General features: G+C 44.1%; 1 protein-coding gene across 2 annotated transcripts in view; it reads left to right on the forward strand.

Annotated features, from left to right (window-relative positions):
- NFS1 (NFS1 cysteine desulfurase) overlaps positions 1–23544 on the forward strand; it is a gene marked incomplete at both ends in the record, with an annotated part of 30349 nt that extends 6805 nt beyond the window's left edge. Inside the window, 10 exons of one of the 2 annotated variants that reach the window (XM_080716819.1) lie at positions 2068–2151; positions 3847–3999; positions 8844–8937; positions 12483–12617; positions 14486–14643; positions 15049–15154; positions 15883–15964; positions 16527–16610; positions 17698–17787; positions 23481–23544. In XM_080716819.1, coding sequence (XP_080572945.1) covers positions 2068–2151; positions 3847–3999; positions 8844–8937; positions 12483–12617; positions 14486–14643; positions 15049–15154; positions 15883–15964; positions 16527–16610; positions 17698–17787; positions 23481–23544 — 1050 coding nt within the window. The remainder of the gene's footprint in view (positions 1–2067; positions 2152–3846; positions 4000–8843; positions 8938–12482; positions 12618–14485; positions 14644–15048; positions 15155–15882; positions 15965–16526; positions 16611–17697; positions 17788–23480) is intronic. The other variant, XM_080716820.1, reaches the window with a different exon arrangement.
- Between the last annotated feature and the right edge of the window lie 423 nt (positions 23545–23967).

The raw sequence follows: 23967 nt of genomic DNA on the forward strand, positions 1-23967 counted from the left end.
TCTTACCTCCGGGCTACACTCCCAGACCTATTTTTACATTTTTATTTGGAAACAGGGTCTCCTAAGCCAGCGCGCGCGGCTGGCTTCGAACCTGCGCGATCCTCCTGTCTCTGCCTCCCAAACACAGGGATTCACGCCCGGTATCACTAGCCCTTTTTTAAAAAAATTCAGATAAGAAGCTGGGCGTGGTGGCGCACGCTTGTAATCCCCGCACTTGGGAGGCAGAGACAGGAGGATCGCTCAGGTTCGAAGCCAGCCACACACGCTGGCTTAGGAGACCCTAATTCCAAATAAAAATGTAAAAATAGGTCTGGGAGTGTAGCCCGGAGGTAGAAGGGCTTCCAGGAACCCCAGTACCACAAAAAAAAAATTTTTTTTCCAGATAAGAGTCTTGATAAATTACTGAGGCCTTGAATTTGAGATGTCTTGCATCAACCTTCCAAGTAGGTGGAATAAGTTGGTGTGGTGGCCAGGTGCACACTTGCAATCCCAGTACTTGGGAGGCTGAGATAGGAGATGGCAGGTTCATGGCCAGCCTCAGCAACTTAGGCCTTCTGCAACTTAATGAGACCCTGGGCTGAGACTGGAGGATCGCAGTTCATGGACAGCCTCAGCTACTTAGTGAGGCCCTCTGCAACTTAGTGAGATCCTGTTTCAAAATAAAGAATAAAAAATAGGGCAGGGGGTGCAGCTCGGGGGTCAAATGCCCCTGGGTTCTATCTCCAGAGGCATTCGACCCCTGGGGATAGAACAAAAATGTGGTGGCGCACACTTGTAATCCTGGGACTTGGACGTAATTGAGTTTCATCCCCAGTACCAGCAAAAAAAAAAAAAAAAAAAAAAAAAAAAAATAGCCAGGCGTGGTGGCTCACGCTTGTAATCCCAGGATTTGGCAAGCTGAGTTAGGAGGATCACACAGGTTCAAAGCCAGCCTCAGTTACTTAGTGAGACTCTCAGCAACTTGAGATCCTGTTTCCAAATAAAATATAGGTCTGGGAGTATCACCCGGAGGTAGAAAGCCCCTGGTTCACCCTCCAGTACCACCAAAAAAATTAAGAAAAAAAAAAAAAGGCCAACATGGTGGCGCCTACTTGTAATTCCCGCACTTGGGAGGTGGAGACAGGAGGATTGCGCAGGCTCGAAGCGAGCTGTGCTGGCTTAAGAGACCCTGTTTCCAGATAAAAAAGTATAAAAAATAGGTCTGCCGGGCGTGGTGGCACACACTTGTAATCCCCGCGCTTGGGAGGCTGAGACAGGAGGATTGCACGGTTTCGAAGCTAGCCTCAGCTACTTAGTGAGGCTCTCAGAAATAGTGAGACCCTGTTTCCAAATAAAATATAAGAAAAAAGTCTGGGAGTATAGGCCGGAGGTAGAAAGCCTCTGGGTTCCACCCCCAGTACCACCAAAAAAAATAAAAAAAAGGTCTGGGAGTGCAGCCCAGAAGTAGAAGGGCTTCCAGGAACCCCAGTACCACCAAAAAAAAAAAAAGAAAAAAATTAGCTGGCATAGTTGGGCGTGGTGCCACATGCTTGTAATCTCAGCATTTGGGAGGCTGAGACAGGAGGATCGCAGTTCAAGGACAGCCTCAGCTACTTAGGCCCTTTGCAACTCAGTAAGACCCTGTTTCAAAATAAAAAATAGGGCTGGGGGTGTAGCCCAGAAGTAAAATGCCCCTTTATTCCTTTCCCTGTACCAAAAACAAAACCAAAAACTAGCATAGTGGTACATGCCTCTAATTACAATATTTGGGAGGCTGAGACAGGAGGATTGCAGGTTTGAGAGCAGCTTCTACAAACTAGTGATATCCTTTTTAAAAAATAAAAAAAAATCCCTGGAGGTATAGATTAGAGGTAGAATGTCCCTGGGTCCAGTCCCCAAGAATTAACTCAAACAGAGAGACACACACCAAAACAACAACAAAAAACCAAGTAGCTAGAATTACAGGTATGCAACACAGTGCGTGGAAAGTAGGGCTCTTCTTGCTTCTGAGCTCTGTCCCAGCTGTGTATGCAGCCCCATTCCTGGCTGGGTAACTGACGTTAGTTATCTGTGTTGCTTGGCTTCCAGCAAGTAGCATCGCTGATTGGAGCTGATCCTCGCGAGATCGTTTTCACTAGTGGCGCTACTGAATCCAACAACATAGCAATCAAGGTAAGAGAAGGGGGTTGGGGTGTGGCTCAGTGGTAGAGTTCCAATCACCTACCATACCAGAGGCCTTGGTTTGGATCTCTAGCCAGTGTGCACCTGCTTGAGCTCTCTTCCCCTTCATGCACACGCACACACACACACACACACACACACACCCCTCCGGGTGTGGTGGCACCACCTCTAATCCCAGTACTTTGTAGGCTGAGACGGGAGCATTCTAAGTTCAAGTACAGCCTAACCAACTTGACAAGGTTCTCATCAATTCATTAGCTTAGCAAGACCCTGTTTTCAAGTGAAATACAGAATGAAGCTGGGCATGGTGGCAAATGCTTGTAATCTCAGCATTTGGGAGGATTCTATACCATGAGTAACTAAGAGGATGGGATGGGATATATCATTTAAATTACTTCATTTGACCTCCAAGTTATATTCCCTGCCCTATTTTTTATTCTATATTTTGAAACAGGGTCTCACTAAGTTGTGGATGGCCTCACTAAGTAGCTGAGGCTGTCCTCAAACCTCGATCCTCTAGTCTCAGCCTCCCAAATGCTGGGATTACAAGCATGCGCCACCACACCAGACTTTTTTTTTTTCTTTTTTTTTTTTGCAGGTCTGTGGATGGAACCCAGGGGCATTCAACCTCCGAGCTACACCCCCTGCCCTATTTTTTATTCTTTATCTTGAAACAAGATTTCACTAAGTTGTGGATGGCCTCACTAAGTAGCTGAGGCTGTCTGTAAACCATGATCCTCAGATCTCTGCCTTCTGAATGCTGGGATTACAAGCATGTTTTACCACATTTGTCTTCTTTATTTAATTTTTTTATTTGTGTGTGTGGTACTGGGATTACAAGCATGTGCCACCACGCCTGGCTTGGACAAAGTTAATTCTAAACTATTTCTTTTTAGTGTTGTTTCAGGGAACATATTCAAATTTATATATAATTTTTTTTAGTGGTACTGGGGATGGAACTCAGGGGCGTTTTAACTCTGAGTGACACCTCCAACCCTAGTTTTTTCTTTCTTATTTTCTTTCTTTCTTTCTTTCTCTCCCTTTCTTTCTCCTTCCTTCCTTCCTTTCTTTCTCTCTCCCTCTCTTTCCCTCCCTTTCTTTCCCTTTCTTTCTCCCTCCCTCCCTTTCTCTCTTTCTTTCTTTCTTTCTTTCTTTCTTTCTTTCTTTCTTTCTTTCTTTCTTTCTTTCTTTCTTCCTATAGAACCCAGAGGTATACTACCTCTGAGCTACATGCCCTGCTCTATTTTTTTTTCTTTATTTTGAAACAGGGCCTCACTAAGTAGCTGAGGCTGTCCATGAAGCACAATCCTTTGGTCTCAGCCTCCTGAATGCTGGGATTGCAGGTGTGTACCACCACGCCCGGCACAAACAAAAATTTTTTAAAAATTTCTTTAGCTGGATGTGGTGGTGCACACTTGTAATCCCAGCATTCAGGTGGCGGAGACCAGAGGATTGCAGTTTGTGGGTCGCCTCAACTATTTAGCAAGACCCTTAACTCAGTGAGACCCTGTTTCAAACACATAAAAAGACTAAAAAAAATAGGTCTGGGGTATCGCTTAGAAGAACAATGTCCCTGGTTTCCATCCCCAGTACCGCAAAAATATATATATATTTTATAAGTGAGACTGAATTCATTGCTGTTTCCCTGAGTATGTTTTCCTTCTTTCCAACATGACCAATTTTTAGGGGGTTGCCAGGTTCTATAGGTCTCGGAAAAAGCACCTGATCACCACCCAGACAGAACACAAATGTGTCTTGGACTCCTGCCGTTCACTGGAAGCTGAAGGCTTTCAGGTCACATACCTCCCAGTGCAGAAGAGTGGGATCATCAACCTAAAGGTAGGAATTGCTTTTGGCATGAAGGATAAAACAGGAGAATCTTGGCTTTAGCCCTAAGTCTCAGCTGGCTAGGGCTTGAAGATTGATCTAATGGCAAGGGTGGAGGTTAGAGAAATAGGACTAGCAGAAAAAGAGATTATGTTTCCCTTGAGTGCGCACATTCTTTTTCTCTCTGGAGAACTTATTTCTCAGCATTATTATTATTATTATTTTTATTTTTAATTTTTAATTTTTTATGCGGGTCTGGGGATGGATCCACGAGCATTTGACCTCCAAGCTACACCCCCTGCCCTATTTTTTATTCTTTATTTTGAAACCAGGTCTCACTGAGTTGCAGAGGGCCTCACTAAGTAGCTGAGGCTGTCTGAAAACCGCGATCCTCCAGGTCTCAGCCTCCTGAATGCTGGGATTGCAAGCGTGTGCCTCCACACCTGGCTTTCTCAGCATTATTGATACATCCTAATTTCCATGAGATTCACTGGCACCTGTGCTGTATGCCAGGGACTCCTGCTAACCATCAAGGTTCTTTTTTTTTTTTTTTGGTGGTGGTACTGGGGTTCCTGGAAGCCCTTCTTCCTCCGGGCTACACTCCCAGACCTATTTTATATTTTTGAAACAGGGTCTCTTACACCAGCATGGCTGGCTTCGAACCTGCGTGATCCTCCTGTCTCCGCCTCCCAAGCGCGGGGATTACAAGCGTGCGCCACCACCCCCGGCTACCATCAAGGTTCTATATGCCCCCTTCCCTCTGCTAATAACTCTCATCCTACTAAAAAGCAGGTCTAGAGCTGGACGTGGTGGCGCACGCTTGTAATCCCAGTATTTGTAAGGCTGAGACTGGAAGATCGCGGTTTTCAGACAGCCTCAGCTACTAAGTGAGGCCCTCTGCAACTCAGTGAGACCCTGTTTCAAAATAAAGAATAAAAGATAAGGCAGGAGGTGTAGCTCAGAGGTCGAATGCCCCTGGATTCCATCCCCAGATCTGCAAAAATAAATAAATAAATAAATAATAAAAAGCATGTCTAGTGGGATAGTTTATTTTTTTTCTGAGCTTTAGCTTGGACCCAGGGCTTCAGAAATGCTAGATAAATGCTCTGCCAGTGAGCTATATTTCTAGCCATTTAATGTTACTGTTTTCTTTCTTTCTTTCTTTCTTTTTTTTTTTTTTTTGGTGGTACTGGGGGTGGAACCCAGAGGCTTTCTACTTCCGGGCTATACTCCCAGACCCATTTTATATTTTATTTGGAAACAGGGTCTCACTATGTTGCTGAGAGCCTCACTAAGTAGCTGAGGCTGGCTTTGAACCCGTGCGATCCTCCTGTCTCAGCCTCCCAAGCGCGGGGATTACAAGTATGCACCACCACACCTGGCAATGTTACTATTTTCTGTGTGTTGTCCTGAGGATTGAACCCAGGAGCATTCTGTTTCCAAGCTATGTCCCTAGTTCTTTTTATTGTTTTTGTTTGTTTGTTTGTTTGTTTTTTGCGGGTCTGGGGATGGAACCCACAGGCATTTGACCTTCGAGCAACACCCCTCCCCAATTTTTATTTATTTATTTATTTATTTTTTGTGGTACTGGGGGTGGAACCCAGAGGCTTTCTACCTCCGGGCTATACTTCCAGACCTTTTTTATATTTTATTTGGAAACAGGGTCTCATTAAGTTGCTGAGAGCCTCACTAAGTAGCTGAGGCTGGCTTCGAACCTGTGCGATCCTCCTGTCTCAGCCTCTCAAGCGCAGGGATTACAAGCGTGCGCCACCACGCCCGGCACCAGTTTTTTATTTTTTATTTTAAAACAGGTTTTACTGAGTTGCAGAGGGCCTCACTATGTAGCTGAGGCTGTCCGCGAACCACGATCCTCCAGTCTCAGCCTCCCAAATGCTAGGATTACAAGCGTGCACCATCACATCCAGCTTTGTTTTCTTTTCAAATAGAGTCTTGCAGCCATGCGACGTGGCGCACGCTTATAATCCCAGCATTTGGGAGGCTGAGACAGGAGAATCGTGGTTTGCGGACAGCCTCAGCTACTTACTGAGGCCCTTTGTAACTCAGTGAGACCCGGCTTCAAAATAATAAAAATAATAATAATAAATAGGGCTGGGGGTATAGCTCAGAGGTAGAATGCCCCTGGGTTCCATCCCTAGTGCCACAAAAACAAAAACAAGCCGGGCGTGGTGGCGCACGCTTGTCATCCCAGCATTGGGGAGGCTGAGACCAGAGGATCATGGTTCGCGGACAGCCTCAGCTACCTAGTGAGGCTCTTTGCAACACAGTGAGACCTGGTTTCAGAATTAAGAATAAAAAATAGGGCAGGGGGTGTAGCTCAGAGGCCAAATGCCCCCGGGTTCCATCCCCAGACCCGCAAAAAACAAAAACAAAACAAAAGAGGGTCTTGCTGCGGTGCTGAGGTTCTCCTCGATCTCTGACCTTCTGCCTCAGCCTCCCAATACTGGGAATGCAGGTGTGTGCCCTCAGGCCTGGCTAGTTTTTTTTATTTCTCACAGTATTTAGTGTCCTTCTTTTACTCTATACTATTTGTTATGTCATGGTGCCAGGCAGTGGTGATAGGGAAATGAAAAAGACAGCTCACACTTAAGGGACAATTGATATGTAACTAATATATAAACAAAATAATTAAGTACTGCAGTAGGATAAAAACAAGAAGCTGAGAAAGAACATACATTGATACATTGATTTTTTTTTTTTTGGTGGTGGTATAGGGGTCCCTGGAAAACCTTCTACCTCCGGGTTACACTACCAGACACCTATTTTTTTTATATCTTTATTTGGAAACAGAGTCTCTTAAGCCAGCAAGGCTGGTTTTGAACCTGCACGATCCTCCTGTCTCCCAAGCACGGGGATTACAAGCTTGTGCCACCACGCCCGGCTACATTGATTCTTTTTGGAAAAGAAACAACAAGGCATTCTACCTCTGAGCTACACCCTCAGCACTATTCTTTTGTTTTGTTTTGTTTTTGTTTAATGGTACTGAGGATTGAACCCAGGTCATTCTACCTCTGAGCTGTACCTCTAGCCCTTTTTAGTTTTTGTCCTGGGGATTGAACCCAGGAGCATTCTACCTTCGAGCTACAGCCCTAGCCCTATTTTTTATTCTTTATTTTGAAACTGGTGTCACTGAGTTCTGGAGGGCCTCACTAGATACCTGAAGCTGACCTCAAACCCACAGTCCTGTCTCAGCTTTCCATGTACTGGGATTACAAATTTGTGCCACCACACCTGGCTCCTATTTATTTTTTTGGTACTAAGGATGGAACCCAGGGGCATTCTATCTCCAAACTACACCCCTGCCCTATTTTTTATTCTTTATATTGAAACAGGGTCTAGCCAGGCATGGTGGTGCACGCTTGTAATCCCAGTACTTGGGAGGCTAAGACCAGAGGATTGCGGTTCGAGGACAGCCTCAGCTACTTAGTGAGGCTCTTTGCAACTCAGTGAGACCCTGTTTCCAAATAAATCCCCAGTACCGCAAAAAAAAAAAAAAAAAAAAAAAAAAAAAAAAAAAGCTTGCGCCATGCCAAGTATTGTTGGCGCAAGCTCGTAATCTCAGCTTTCAGCTTTCAGGAGGCAGAGACTTGCAGGATTGTGGTGCATGGACAGCCTCAGCTCCTTAGTGAGTCCCTTCAAAACTCAGTGAGACTGTTTCAAAAATAAAAAGACTAGACCCGGTGTAGTGGCACATGCTTGTAATCCCAGTATTTAGGAGGCTGGGACAGGAGGATTCCACAGGTTCGAAGCCAGCCTCAGCTACTTAGTGAGGCTCTCAGCAATTTAGTGAGACCCTGTTTCCAAACAAAAATATAAAAATAGGTCTGGGATTATAGCTCGGAGGTATAAGGCCCCTGGGTTCCCCAGTGCCAAAATTAAATTAAATTAAATTAAATTAAATTAAAAAGACTAAAAACAAGGGCTGGTGATACAGCTTAGAAATACAATACCCTTTGGTCCTATCTCCCATATGGGGGGTGGGGGGAAGCATGTGCTACCCCGCCCAATTTTTTTTGTTGTTTTTGGTGGTACTAGGGATGGAACCCAGGGGCAGTCTACCTCTGAACTACCCCCCCCCCGCCCTATTTTTATTCTTTAATTTGAAACAGGGTCTCTCACTGAGTTGCAAAGGGCCTCACTCAGTTGTTGAGGCTGTTGGTGAACTGTGATCCTCCTGTCTCAGAACCCCGGAATGCTGGGATTAGAGGCATGTGCCACCACACCTGGCTCCTATTTTATTTTTTATTTGTATTTTGAAACTCTGTCTCACTAGGTTGATGAGCGTCTTACTACTTGATGAGGCTATCCTTCAACCTTTGGCCTTCTTGTTGTAGCCTCCCTAGTACCAGAATTAGGAATTTGTGCCACCATGCCTGCTTGAGCCTTTTTTTCTTTTCTTTTTTTTTTCTTGTGGCACTAGGGATTGAGCCCTGAGGCACTCTACCTCTGAGATGTTTACTTCTTATTTGAAAACAAGGTTTCACGAAGTTTTGGAGGGCCTTACCAAGTTGCCAAGGCTGGCTTTGAACCTTCGGTCCTTCCCGTCTCAGCCTCTCAAGTACTGGGTTTACAAGCATGCGGCACCATGCCTGGCTTAGTTCTCATTTTGAAGCAGGGTCTTGCTAGATTGATGAGGCTGTCCTTGAATCTTCCAGTGCCAGCTTACCAAGTACTGAGATTAGAGAGGTGTGCCACTGAGCACCACTTCTGTTTTTATTTCACTAATCTTTATTGGGTTGCAGTAAAAGGTTCCCCTTTAAGACTAAGCTTGCCTACATTCTCTTTTAGGGAGGGCTTTCTTGGCACTATATAGTCTCCTTACCCCTGCATATTCTTAGGACCTAGAGGCTGCCATCCAGCCAGATACCAGCCTGGTTTCAGTTATGACTGTGAATAATGAGATTGGAGTGAAGCAGCCTATTGCGGAAATAGGTGAGTATTATGAATTAAACGTGATTCATGGGTGTATTCATTTGAGTCACCCCTCCATGCCAGTCTGATATGGAGCTATACCTATCCTCTGTATTTCTTTTAATAAACTTCTTTAAATCTTCAAAAAAGAAAATAAACCTGATTCATGCCTACCACTAGGGTCTGTGAGGGGGCGTGGGGAAAGACTGAGAGCTATAATATCCTGAAATCCATGAAGGAAAGGAGAACTCAAACCCCTTTTTCTAGATCATTGGAAGTTACACAACAAAATTTGAATCCAGGTCTAATGACCTTCATGCTTTTCATTTTATTGCATTTTATTGTTTCATTGTATTGTTTTAACAAAACAAAAATTTAAAAAAAAAACTGTTTAGTCAGGCGTGGTGGCTGGGCGTGGTGGCGCACCCTTGTAATCCCAGCATTCAGGAGGCTGAGATGGAGGATCAGAGGATCGCTGTTTGTGGACAGCCTCAGCTACTCAGTGAGACACAACTTAGTGATACCCTTTTTCAAATTAAAGAATAAAAAATAGGGCAGGGGGTGTACCTCCGAGGTCCAATGCCCCTGGGTTCCATCCTCAGACACCCCCCTCCACACACACACACAAAAAGTAGGGCTGGGGGTTAGCTCAGAGGTAGAATGCCCCTGGGTTCTATCTCCGATACTGTAAAAAAAAAAAAAAAAAAAAGCTCAACCTTTTGTCTCTTTAGAGCATATCTTTTTTTTTTTTTAATGGTACTAGTGATAGTGGTTGAGCCTGGGGCATTCTACCTCTGAGCTACACCCATAGCTGCACCCATAGCTGCCTTTTTTTTTTTCTGTACTGAGGTTGGAAACCAGGAGCATTCTACCTCTTAGCTATATCTCCAACCCAATTTTTTATTCTTTATTTTGAAACAGGGTCTCACAGAGTTGCAAAGAGCTTCACTAAGTAGCTGAAGCTGTTTGGGAACCGTGATGCTCCTGTCTCAGCCTCCAAAATACTGGGATTAAGAGCGTGTGCTACTACTACGCCCTGCTGGCCTTAGATGTATTTTTAATTTTTACTTTGAAACAGTCTCACCGAGTTGATGAAAGCCTCACTACTTGCTGTGGCTGTCCTCAAATTGTCAGTCCTCCTATCTCAGCTTCCCAAATACTGGGATTACAAACCTGTGCCACCAAACCACGCTAAAACACATCTTTTTTTATTTTTTTATTTTTTTGTGGAACTGGGTACTGAACCCAGGGGATTCTACCTCCAAGTTACACCCCAAGCCCTATTTTTGTATTATTTATTTTGAAACAGGGTCTCACTTAAGTTGATAAAGGCCTCACTAAGTAGCTGAGGCTGTCCTTCAACCTGTGATCCTTCTGTCTCAGCCTTCCGGAGTGATGGGATTACAAACATGCGATAACATGCCTGGGTAGAACATATCTTTAATGTTCACTTAGCACTCACTTTGTAATCTCTCTCTCTCTCTCTCTCTCTCTCTCTCTCTCTCTCTCTCTCTCTCTCTTTTTTTTTTGGTGGTACTGGGGATGGAACTCTTCTACTTCCGGGCTACATTCCCAGACCTATTTTTACATTTTTTATTTGGAAACAGGGCCTCTTAAGCCAGCAAGGCTGGCTTCCAACCTGCTTGATCCTCCTGTCTCCGCCTCCCAAGCGTGGGGATTATAAGAGTACACCACCATACCGGCTCCTTGTAATCTCTTTATACACATTGACAAAAAGTTGTTTCTTTGCTGAGTGCAGTGGTGTACTCTTGTAATCCCAGCATTTGGGAGGCTGAGATGGGAGGATTGTGTTTCACAGATAGCCTCAGCTACTTAGTGAGGCCCTTTGCAACTCAGACCCTGTTTCAAAATAAAAAATAAAAAATAGGGCTGGGGGTGTATCTCGGAGATAGAATGCCTCTGGATTCCTTCCGCAGTCCTGCCAAAAAAAAAAAAACAAAACTTTTTTTTTTAATTTAATTTTTTTGTGTGTGTGGCACAGGGGATGGAACCTAGGGGCTTTCTACCTCCAGACTATATACCCAGACCTATTTTATATTTTATGTAGAAACTATTTTATTTATTTCATTTTATTTATTTAGACCTATTTTATATTTTATTTAGGTCTTACTAAGTTTGTTGCTGAGAGCCTCACTAAGTAACTGAGGCTGGTTTCAAACCTACGCAATCCTCCTGTCTTATCCTCTCAAGTACTAGAATTACAAGTGTGTGCCACCACACCCAGAGATCTGTTTTATTTATTTATTTGTTTGTTTATTTTTTGTGGGTCTGGGGATGGAACCCAGGGGCATTCGACCTCTGAGCTACACCTCCTGCCTTATCTTTTATTCTTTATTTTGAAACAGGGTCTCACTGAGTTGCAGAGGGCCTCACTAAGTAGCTGAGGCTGTCCGCGAACCACAATCCTCCTGTCTCAGCCTCCTGAATGCTGGGATTACAAGCTTGCACCACCACGCCCAGCTTATTTCTTTCTTTCTTTCTTTCTTTCTTTCTTTCTTTCTTTCTTTCTTTCTTTCTTTCTTTATTTATTTATTGTACTGGGGATGGAACCCAGGGGCAATCTACCTCTGAGCTACATCCCCAGCCCTATTCTTTTTGCAGGTCTGGGGGTAGATCCTAGGGCCATTTGATCTCCGAGCTATACCCCCTGCTCTATTTTTTATTCTTTATTTTGAAACTTGGTCTCACTGAGTTGCAAAGGGCCTCACTAAGTAGCTGAGGCTGTTCTCAAACCTCGATCCTCCAGTCTCAGCTTCCCAAATTCTGGGATTACAAGCATGTGCCACCACACCAGACTTTTTTTTTTTTTTTTTCAGGTCTGGGGATGGAACCCAGGGGCATTCAACCTCCGAGCTATACCCCCTGCACTATTTTTTATTCTTTCTTTTGAAACAGGGTCTTACTAAGTTGTGGATGGCCTCACTAAGTAGCTGAGGCTGTCCGTGAACCACAGTCCTCCTGTCTCAGCCTCCCAAATGCTGGGATTGCAAGCATGCGCCACCATGCCCGGCTCTAAGTAAAAAAATATCTAAATGGTAATGTGACATATGGAAATGCTAGCGTTCTGAAGTAGTAAGAAAAACTTTACAAGCCAGATGTGGTGGCGCACACTTGTAATCCCAGTACTTGGGAGGCTGAGACAGGAGGATTTTAGGATTGAAGCCAGCCTCAGTAATTTAGTGAGTCACTGTTTCCAAATAAGAAATAAAATTGGTCTGGGGATGTTGCTTGGAGATGTTGCTGGGTTCAATCCATAGTTCTGCGAAGAAAAAAAAAAAAAAGTGAATCAGAAATGTTTAATTTGGTGCTTTGCCCTTGATACTTAGAGAAAGGGGAGGGGGGAGAGACAGAAAAAGAGAAAGGATAAAGGGAAGGGAAGGGGAAGAAGGGGTGGAGGGAAAGGGGCGAGGCAGGAAGTGTGAGGGCATTTACTCTAGTAGTGACAGTAATTTAGTTGGGGTAGAGACAGTTCTGGTGCATGAGGTACCACTTCCAGGTTCCTTTCAAAACTGGGCTGTGGTTCTTTCCCTCTTTTATTTCCTCAGGACAGATTTGCAGTTCCAGAAAGGTTTATTTTCATACTGATGCAGCCCAGGCTGTTGGAAAAATCCCACTTGATGTCAGCGACATGAAAATCGATCTCATGAGCATCAGTGGTCACAAAATCTATGGTCCTAAAGGTACAAGTCCCTTCTAGAATTTCCCCATCAACCTCTCAGTATTTTTTTTTTTTTTTTTTTTTTTGGTGGTACTAGGGATTGAACCTAAGAGTATTCTACTTCTGAGCTATACCCCAAGACCTATTTTTTATTCTTTCTTTTGAAACAGGGTCTCTCTAATTTGTGGAGGGCCTCACTAAGTAGCTGAAGCTGCTCACAAATCTGTGATCTTCCTCTCTCACCCTCCCAAGTACTGTGATTATAAGTGTGTGCCATAATGCCCCGTACCTCATTTTTTGCTGCTGTTGTTGTACTGGGGGGGTGGAACTCAGGGGCCTTCTACCTCTGGGCTACTACCCCAGCCCTATTTTTTTTTTTTTTAATTTATTTGGAAACAGGGCCTCACTAGTTGCTGAGAGCCTCAATAAATAGCTGAGGCTGGCTTCAAACTTGTGCAGTCCTCCTGTCTCAGCTTCCCAAGTGCTGGGATTACAAGCGTGTGCCACCACGCCTGGCTCATTTTTTAAATTTAGAAATATTTAAGCTTTCAAAGCCAGGTTTGGTGGTACATTCTTGTAATCCCAGCATTTGGGAAGCTGAAACAGGAGGATCGTGGTTTGTAGACAGGACAGCTTCAGCTACTTAGGCCCTTTGCAACTCAGTGAGACTCTATTTCAAAAAGGAATAAAAAATAGGGCTGGGAAGTGTAGGTTGGAAATAGAATGCCCCTGGGTTTCACCCCCAGTACTACAGAAAAAAAAAGGAAATATTTAAGCTTACAGAAAATAATATTTCAGTCGGACATCATGAAGCATGATTATAATCCCAATACTTGGGAGGCTAAAACAGGAGGATCACAGGTTCTAGGCCAGCCTCAGCAACTTAGTGAAGCTCTCAGCAATTTCGTGAGATACTGTTTGAACATAAAAAGTGGACATGGTGGTACATGCTTATAATCTCAGCATTTGGGAGGTTGAGACAGGAGGATTGTGGTTTGAAGACAGCCTCAGCTACTACTTAGTGAAGTCCTTTGCAACTCAGTGAGACCCTGTTTCAAAGTAAAGAATAAAATATAGGGCTGGGGATATAGTTTTGAGGTAGAATGCCCCTGGCTTTCATCCCCAGTACCCCCCCACACACAAATAAAATAAATAAATAAATAAAATAAATAAATAAAATAAATAATAAAAATAAAATCAAAAGAATAAAATAGGGCTGGGGTGTAGCACAAAGGTAGAATGTCCCTGTATTCCATCTCCCATTACCAAAATTTTTAATAATAACATAATAAATTATAATAAACATTGTTTTATAGTAAATATTATATTATAAATAATGTGTGTGTGTGATACTGGGAATTGAAGCCTGAGGCATCCTAGGGGGTATAGATCAGAGGTAGAATGCACCCTCAGATGGATTTTCTTTCTTTTTTGGAAACAAGGTCTAGCTAGGTTGATGAGAATCTCACTAGTTGCTGAGCCTGTGCTCGAACCTGTGATCCTCTTGTCACAGCTTCCTGAGTACTAGGATATAAGCCTACAACTATAAAATTATATATATATTTTGTGTGGGGGGGTATTGGGTATTGAACCCAAAAGCATTCTACCTTTGAGCTATACCCCCAGCCTAATTTTTTAAATTGCTTATTGTAAACAGGGTCTCACTAAGTTGCAGAGGGCCACACTAAGTAGCTGAAGTTGGCCATGAACCTGCAATCCTCCTGTCTCAGCCTCCCAAGTACTGGGATTGCAAGCATATACCAACCTGCCTGGCTTGAAATGATATTTTAATCCCTTTGGAAAGAGGTATTTTGTTTAGTCTGTGTCTCTCTATCTCTGAGCTACACCCCCAGACTGATTTCATATTTTATAACAAATTTTGCTTCCTAGGGGTTGGTGCTATCTACATCCGCCGCAGGCCCCGAGTGCGTGTGGAGGCCCTGCAGAGTGGAGGGGGTCAGGAGCGGGGCATGCGGTCTGGGACGGTGCCTACGCCCTTGGTGGTGGGGCTGGGAGCTGCGTGTGAGGTGGCACAGCAAGAGATGGAGGTATGGAGATGGTCTCCTCACATAACTTTTCCTCCTATGCTAGGTCTCCTATTTAATGGCATTTCAACATGGCTAAAGTAGACCGCTATTGGAAGAGGAAGTTTAATAGAACCCTGTCCTTCCTGTCTAGGTGCTGCTAGCCCTTTATTCTGAAGAAGGTTGTAGGAGCTCCAAAACTGAGGCCCCTTGAGTAGTTTCTGGGTTGTTGGAAGCCTTGTGTTTAGTTAATAAGCACCCACACACCAGTTGCTATACTCAAGATTAGAGATACAGTGGTCTCTACAACTAACATAGGAGAGTCTGACACACAGACACTCCTGGATAGAAGAGAAAGGTTCCTCTAACTATGTATTTATGAGCGGGTTAGTGGTCACCATGCTTAATCCTTCCCTGTCTGCTCCTTAGTATGACCACAAGCGGATCTCAAAGTTATCTGAACGGTTGATACAAAATATAATGAAGAACCTTCCAGATGTCGTGATGAATGGAGACCCTGAACATCACTATCCTGGTATGGATGTTCCCCATTTTTGTGTGTATGGTACTTGGGATTAACCCCAGGGACACTCTATCTCTGAGCTATACCCCCCATTCTTTTTTTTTTTTTTTTTTTTTTTTGCGGGTCTGGAACCCAGGGGCATTCGACCTTCAAACTACACCCCCTGCCCTATTTTTTATTCTTTATTTTGAAACAGGTCTCACTAAGTTGAGAAGGGCCTTACTAAGTAGCTGAGGCTGCCGGTGAACCTACTGGTATTACAAGCATGCGCCACCATGCCCAGCTCTTTTTTTTTTTTTTTTAAACAGGCTCTTGTTAAATTCTGAGGGTCTTAGTTGCTGAGGCTGTATTTGAACTTGGGATCCTCTTTCTTTTTTTTTTTTCTTTTCTTTTTTTTTTTTTTTTGGTGGTACTAGGATGGAAACCAGAGGCTTTCTACCTCTGGGCTATACTTCTAGACCTTTTTTTTTTTTGAAACAGGGTCTCACTAGGTTGCTGAGAGCCTCACTAAGTAGCTGAGGCTGGCTTGGAACCTGTGCGATCCTCCTGTCTCAGCCTCCCAAGCACAGGGATTACAAGCGTGCACCACCACGCCCGGCTGGGATCCTCCTTTCTCAGCCTTCCAAGTATTGAGATTTCAGGCATGCACCACCACACCCAACTGGGACATGCCAATTTGGACCCTTTTCTGAAAGAGGCTGAGACTGCATCCTTCTCTTAATGTTCTTTCTTTCCTCTAGGCTGTGTCAACCTCTCATTTGCATATGTTGAAGGGGAGAGTCTTCTGATGGCCCTCAAGGATGTTGCCTTATCCTCAGGGAGGTGAGTTGGACCAGATTGACAGGGGCTAATTAGCCTGACTTCCAAGCACCATACAGTTTACTAACTATGGGGAAGATAGACACAAGAGCTACATCGTGTGTGTGTGTGTGTGTGTGTGTGTGTGTGTGTGTGTGTGTGTGTGTGTGTGTGACTTCCAAGCACCATACAGTTTACTATGGGGAAGATAGACACAAGAGCTATACTGTGTGTGTGTGTGTGTGTGTGTGTGTGTGTGTGTGTGTGTGTGTGTTCATTCATTCGTTTCTGGGAAAGGAACCTGGGGGAATTCTACCTCTGAGATATATCGCTGCCCTTAGGATTGCAGGCATGTGCCACCATAACTCTGGCAGCATCCTTTCTTAAGGATGTAATCCACAACAGGGTTCAGAGGAGCTAGGTTCACATCATAGGATGTTCAGGGAAGCATTGGGCCCTTAACTGCAGATTAGGTCTCTTTTGTCCCTAAGGTAAGACTACCAGGCCCTGGGGGATGGGAGTGAGAGCAGGGTTTTGTGACTAACATTGATGATGAATGGAGCAAAGCTTATGTCGCTCTCCACAGTGCTTGCACCTCTGCATCCCTGGAGCCCTCTTATGTCCTAAGAGCGATTGGCACTGATGAGGATTTAGCACACTCTTCTATCAGGTCAGTGAGCTGAGCTGCAATGTTCATGAAAGACATCTTTATTCCTCTTCTGTTACAGTCTCATCCTTAATCTGGCTCTCCTTATCTTCTGTGTTTTTGGTCTGTGTGTGGGGAGTGGGCGTGTGAGAGATTGGAGCTAGGGCCTTGCACATGCTAAAAACATGCTTTGCCACTGGACTATATACTTTTAGCCCTTCTTTATCTCTTCTTTATTTTTTCCTAGTGGAACAGGGGATTGAACTCAGGAATATTCTACCTCTGAGATACACTTCCATGCCTATTTTTTATTTATTATTCTTTCTTTTCTTTTTTGCAGTATTAGGGGTGGAACCCAGAGGCATTCTACCTACGAGCTACACCCCAGCCCTATTTTTTATTCTTTATTTTGAAACAAGGTCTCACGGAGTTGCAGAGGGCCTCACTAAGTAATAGCTGAGGCTGGCCGCAAACCACAATCCTCCAGTCTCAGCCTCCCAAATGCTGGAATTACAAGCATGTGCAACATGCCCTGCTTCAGCCCTATTTTTAATTCTTTATTTTGAAACAGGGTCTCACTGAGTTCCAAACCCAGATCCTCCTTTCTCAGCCTCCCAAATGCTGGGATTACAAGCATACACCACTACACCCAGCTCTTTTTTTTTTTTTTTTTTTTTGGCAGGTCTGGGGATGAAACCCAGAGTCTTTTGACCTCTGAGCTACACCCCCTGCCCAATTTTTTATTCTTTATTTTGAAACAGGGTCTCTCTGAGTTGCAAAGGGCCTCACTAAGTAGCTGAGGCTGTCCGTGAACCCCGATCCTCCAGTCTCAGCCTCCCAAATGCTGGGATTACAAGTGTGCGCCACCACGCCCGGCTATATTTTTTGTTTTGAAACAGGATCTTACTATGTTTCTGAGTCTCACTACTTGCTGAGGCTGTACTCAGACCTGTGATCCTACTATCTTGCCTCTCAACTACTGGGATTACAGGTGTGTACTACCATGCCTGGCTTCTTTCCATGTGTTTTTGTATAGTAGGTCTCAGTGATTATTGGTCAGATAAATTTACCTGAGTGCCAACTCTGAAACAGAGCTCTTTGCCTTCTTCAGATTTGGCATTGGGCGCTTCACTACAGAGGAGGAAGTAGACTACACCGTGGAGAAATGCATTCACCATGTGAAGCGTCTTCGAGAAATGAGGTTGGTGTTATCAGAGACTCTGGAAGAAAATGTAGTTTATTTATTTATTTATTTATTTATTTATTTTTACTTACTCCTTTTTGTGTGTGTGTGGTACTTGGGGATTGAATCTAGGGGCATTCTATTTCTGAACTATACCACCAGCCCTATTTTATTATTTATTTATTTATTTATTTATTTATTTAATTAATTTATTTATTTTGCAGTACTAGGGATGGAACCCAGAGGCATTCACCTCCAAGCTACACCCTCAGCCCTATTTTTTATTCTTTATTTGGAAACCGGGTCTCACTGAGTTGCGAAGGGCCTCAATAAGTAGCTGAGGCTGTCCGTGAACCGTGATCCTCCAGTCTCAGCCTCCCGAACGCTGGGATTACAAGCGTGTACCACCACATGTGGCTTATTTTTATTTTGAAACAGTCTTGCTAGGTTAAGGAGAGTTTCACTACTTGCTGAGACTGTCCTTAAACCTACATGCTGAGACTGTCCTTAAACCTACAATCTTGCTGTCCCAGCCCCTCAAATACTGGGATTGCAAGCATGTGCCACCATGCCCAGCTCAGATTTACTCTTTTTTTGTCCTTAGGCTGTATATTCACACTGCAAGAAACCAATGTTTAAGAGTACTTGCATTTTATTTATTTATTTGTTTATTTATTTATTCATTTATTTTTGTGGTACTGGGGATGGAACACAGAGGCAATCTTCCTCCAAACTACACCATAGGTCAATTTTATTCTTTTATTTTGAAACAGGGTCTCTGATAGTTGCAGAGGGCCTTACCAAGTTGCTGAGGCTGGCTGCAAACTTGCAATCTTCCTGTCTCAACCTCTCAAGTGCAGGGATTACAAGTGTGAATCACCACTCCCGGCTGTCCCTGAATTAAATTAAGTTAATTAATTAGTCGGGTGTTGTGGCACACACGCTTGTAATCCCCGTTTTTGGGAGGTGGAGACAAGAGGATCACGCTGGTTCGAAGCCAGCCACGCTGGCGTAAGAGACCCTGTTTTAAAAATATAAAATAGGTCTGGGAGTATAGCCCAGAGGTAGAAGGGCTTCCAGGAATCCCAGTACCACCAAAAAAAAAAAATATATATATATATATATATATATATATATTTTGGTGGTACTGGGGATTGAATCCAGGGGTATTCTACCTATGAGCTATACTCCCCAGTCCTATTTTTAATTATTTCTTCCATCCATCCTTCCTTCCTTCCTTCCTTCCTTCCTTCCTTTCTTTCTTTTTTGTGGTACTGGGGGTGGAACCCAGGGGCCTTCTACCTCCGAGCTACACTCCCAAACCTATTTTATATTTTATTTGGAAAAAGGGTCTCTTAAGCCAGCTGATGCTGGCTTCGAACCTATGCGATCCCCCTGTCTCAGCCTCCCAAGCGTGGGGATTACAAGTGTGCGTCACAGTGCCCGGCTCTTTCTTTCTTTCTTTCTTTCCCTTTCTTTCTTCTTACTTATTTATTTTTTGTTGTACTGGGGATGGAATCCAGGGGCATTGTACTTCTGAGCTACATCCCCAGCCCTATATTTTAGTCCTTTAATTTTTTTTTTCTTTTTCTTTTTCTTTTTTGTGAGTCTGGGGATGGAACCCAGGGGCATTTGACCTCTGAGTTATACTCCCTGCTGTATTTTTTTTATTCTTTATTTTGAAACAGGGTCTCACTAAGTTGCAGAGGGTCTCACTAAGTAGCTGAGGCTGTCCTTGAACCTTCTGTCTCAGCCTCCCAAATGCTGGGATTATAGCCAGGCGTGGTGGTGCACGCTTGTAATTCTAGCATTTGGGAGGCTGAGACCAGAGGATCATGGTTCGCAGACAGCCTCAGCTACTTAGTGAGGCCCTTTGCAAGTCAGTGAGACCTGGTTTCAAAATAAAGAATAAAAAATAGGGCAGGGGTGTGTAGCTTGGAGGTCAAATGCCCCTGGGTTCCATCCCCAGACCCGCAAAAAAAAAAAAAAAAAAAAAAAAAAAAAAACAAAACTGGGATTACAAATGTGTGCCACCATGCCGGGCTAGTCCTTTGAAATTTGAAACAAGGTCTCACTGAGTTGCAAAGGGCCTTGCTAAATAGCTGAGGCTGTTCAAGAACCATGATCCTCTGGTCTCAGCCTCCCTAATGCTGGGATTATAAACCTGCATCACCATACCTGGCTATTTATTCTTTATTTTGAAACAGGGTCTTACTGAGTTGCAAAGAGTCTCACTAAGTTGCTGAAGCTGTCCTTGGACCCAGATCCTCCTGTCTCAGCCTCCCAAATGCTGGGATTTCAAGCATCTGCTACCACACCTGGCTTACACTTTTATTTTGAACCAGGGTCTCACTACTTTATGGAGGGCTTCACTAAGTAGCTGAGGCTAACAGCGAACCTGTGATCCTCTTGTCTCAGACTTTCAAGTACTGTGATTAAAGCTGTGCCAGCTGGGTGTGGTGGCACACATTTGTAATCCAGTACTTGGGAAGCTGAGACAGGAGGATCACACAGGTTTGAAGCCAGCCTCAGCTACTTGGTGAGGCTCTCAGCCATTTAGTGAGACCCTGTTTCAAAATAAAATATAAAATAGGTTGGGGGGGCATAGCACGGAGGTAGAGGCCCCTCGGTTCCATTCTCAGGACCACAAAAACAAAAAACAAAAAGTGTGTGCCACCATGCCCAGCTGTCCCTGGATTTTTTTTATTTTATTCTTTTTGTAGTACTAGGGATGGAACCCAGGGGCTTTCTACCTCCAAACTACAGTCCCAGATGTATTTTATATTTTATTTGGAAACAGGGTTTCATTAAGTTGCTTAGAGTCTCACTTAGCAGCTGAGGCTGGCTTTGAATCTGTGAGATCATCCTGACTCAGCCTCTCAAGTACTGGGATTACAAGGGTATACCACTATGCCTGGTTAGGTCCCTGGATTTTAAAGTTTAGAGATTTCACAAAGCAAGGTAGTATATCTTGGCTACTTTTTCTGAGACAGGAGTATCATAGATCCTGCCCAAGCCTCAGCAATTCATCAAGGCCTTGTTTCAAAATAAAAAAAGATAATAAACCTGGGCATGGTGTCACATGCTTGTAATCCCAGTACTTGGGAGGCTGAGACAGGAGGATCATGGGTTTGTGGCCAGCATCACCTACTTAGTGAGGTCCCCGAAACTTAGTGAGATCCTGGTGTGGTTTTTTTTAATGGTACTGGGGATGGAACCCAGGGGCATTTTACCTCCTAGCTACACCCCCAGCCCTAATTTTTAGTTAGTTAATTTGTTATTTTGCTTGTTTGTTTATTTATTTATTGTGGTACTGAGGGTGGAACCTAGGGGCTTTTTTACCTCTGGGCTATACTCCCAGACTTATTTTTTTGTACTTTATTTGGAAACAGGGTCTTACTAAGTTGCTGAGAGCCTCACTAAGTAGTTGAGGCTGGCTTTAGAACCTGTGCAATCTTAATGTCTCAGCCTCCCAAGCGCTGGAATTACAAGCATGCGCCGGAATTACAAGCATGCGCCATCACACCCAGCTTAGTCTCTTTATTTTTGAAACAGGGTCTCACTGAGTTACAAAGGTCCTTGTTAAGTAGCTGAGGCTGTCTGCAAACTGTGATCCTCCAGTCTCAGCCTCCTGAATGCTGGAATTACAAGCATGTGCCACCGCACTCAGCTGAGACTTTGTTTGTTTGTGGTATGAAGGATAGAACCCAGAGGCCTTCTACCTCCATGCTACACCTTCAGATCTATTTTATATTTTATTTGGAAACACGGTCTCACTAAACTGCTGAGAGCCTAAGCTGCTGAGGCTGGCTTCGAACCCACGATCCTCCTGTCTCAGCCTCTCAAATACTGGGATTACAAGGGTTCGCCACTATGCCCAGCTGAGACCTGTTTTATTTATTTTTTTATGTGTCTAGGGATGGAACCCAAGGGCTTTTGACCTTTGAGCTACAACCACTGTCTATTTTTCATTCTTTTTTTTTTTTTTTGCGGGTCCGGGGATGGAACCCAGGAGCATTCGACCTCCGAGCTACAGCCTTGCCCTACTTTATTTTGCAACCGGGTCTCAATGAGTTGCAGAGGGCTTCACTAAGTAGCTGAGGCTGTCCATGAACCACAATCCTCTGGTCTCAGCCTCCGGAAGGCTGGAGATTATAAGCATGTGCCACCACGCCCAGCTGTTCTTTACTTTTTTTTGAAACAGGATCTCACTAAGTTGCAGAAAACTTCACTAAGTAGCTGAGCCTGTCCTGAACCCCGATCCTCCTGTCTCAGCATCCCAAATGCTGGGATTACAAGCATGTGCCACCACGCCTGGCCCTGAGACCCCCTTTTGTTTTTGGTGGTACTTGGGGTGGAACCTAGGGGCTTTCTACCTCCAGGCTATACTCCCAGATCTGTTTTATACCTTATTTGGAAACAGGGTCTCACTAAGTTGCTGAGAGCCTCACTCTGAGTCTGAGTCTGGCTTGGAACCTTTGGGATCCTTCTGTCTCAGCCTCCCAGGCAGTGGGATTACAATCGTGCACCAACACGCCCAGCTGACTGTTTTATTTTATTTTTATTTTTTATTTTTTATTTTTTTGAGGGTCTGGGGATGGAACCCAGGGGCATTCAACCCTCAAGCTACACCCCCTGCCCTATTTTTTATTCTTTATTTTGAAACCAGGTCTCACTGAGTTGCAGAGGGCCTCACTAAGTAGCTGAGGCTGTCCATAAATCACGATCCTCCAGTCTCAGCCTCCCGAATGCTGTGATTACAAGTGTGTGCCACCACGCCCGGCTTCCCTGTTTTATTTTTATTTATTTATTTATTTACATATATATATATATATATATATATTTTTTTTTTTTTTTTTTTTTTGTGATACTGGGGTTCCTGGAAGCCCTTCTACCTCCGGGCTCCACTCCCAGACCTATTTTATATTTTTGAAACAGGGTCTCTTAAGCCAGAGCGCTCGGCTGGCTTCGAACCTGCGCGATCCTCCTGTCTCCGCCTCCCAAGCGCGGGGATTACAAGCGTGCACCACCACGCCCGGCTATTTATTTATATTTTTGAAACAGGGTCTCTTAGGCCAGCGCAGCTGGCTTTGAATCTGTGCAATCCTCCTGTCTCCGCCTCCCAAGTGTGGGGATTACAAGCGTGCACCACCACGCCCGGCATTCCCTGTTTTAAATAAAGAAAAGAAATAAGATTAGGGATGTAGCTTGGAAGTAGGCTATCCCTGGATTCAGTTTCTAGTAGTACAAACACACACACACACACACACACACACACACGAATTAAAAAAAGGTTCAGCCAGGCGTGGTGTCACGTGCTTGTAATCCCAGGGTTTGGGAGGCTGAGACAGGCGGATTGCACAGGTTCGAAGCCAGCTACTTGGTGAGGCTCTCAGCAACTTAGTGAGACCCTGTTTCCACATAAAGTATAAAATAGGTCTAGGAGTATAGCCCAGAGATAGAAAAGCCCCTGGGTTACAATCCCAGTACTACAAAAAAATAAAAAAATAATAAAAAAATAAATAAAAGGTTTGAGGACTTTCAGTGGCTAGGACAGCCTTATTAATCACATGTTAGTGGGATATCTATCAAGGCAAAAGAAGAGAGTCAAAGACAGAAATAGGCAAGTCATTATTGCTTAGGCCTCTGAGCCAGTGTTGGCTACTACCTGTCCAAGCCTTCATTCATTCAATACCTCTTCTCTTTGACAGTCCTCTCTGGGAGATGGTGCAGGATGGTATTGACCTCAAGAGCATCAAGTGGACCCAACACTAGAAGAGTGTGCACCTAAAATTCTACTCGCCTGGCCCCTCCTGCCTCACTGACCTGCGTACAGCCAGACATCCTGTTCTACCCAGTGGGGGCTCCTTGTTCAAATCAGAATCTGTATACCCCAGTTGACTTCAGCACAGTCCACTTGCATCTCACAAACACAAGGAAATTATTTCTTCCCAACCGGCTCCTTTGTTGGGTAACATTCCCCATTTGTCTGTGGGACTTTTTCTCTGGCCTTATAATGTGTAGTTATTCTCATCCAGAAGCAGTATAAAGACATTTACTATACATTGCTGCTGGATATATCTGTGTCCTTCATGGGAAGAGCAGGCACTGGAAGAATGCTCTTCAATCAGGGATTTTGTGTTCTGTATGGACCTCTGAGTGGTGGCCTTATGCTGTACAACTGGACTGGCTTCTTCA

Source organism: Muscardinus avellanarius (genome assembly GCF_963383645.1).
Source record: "Muscardinus avellanarius genome assembly, chromosome: 19".
NCBI classification, from domain to species: Eukaryota; Metazoa; Chordata; class Mammalia; order Rodentia; family Gliridae; genus Muscardinus; species Muscardinus avellanarius.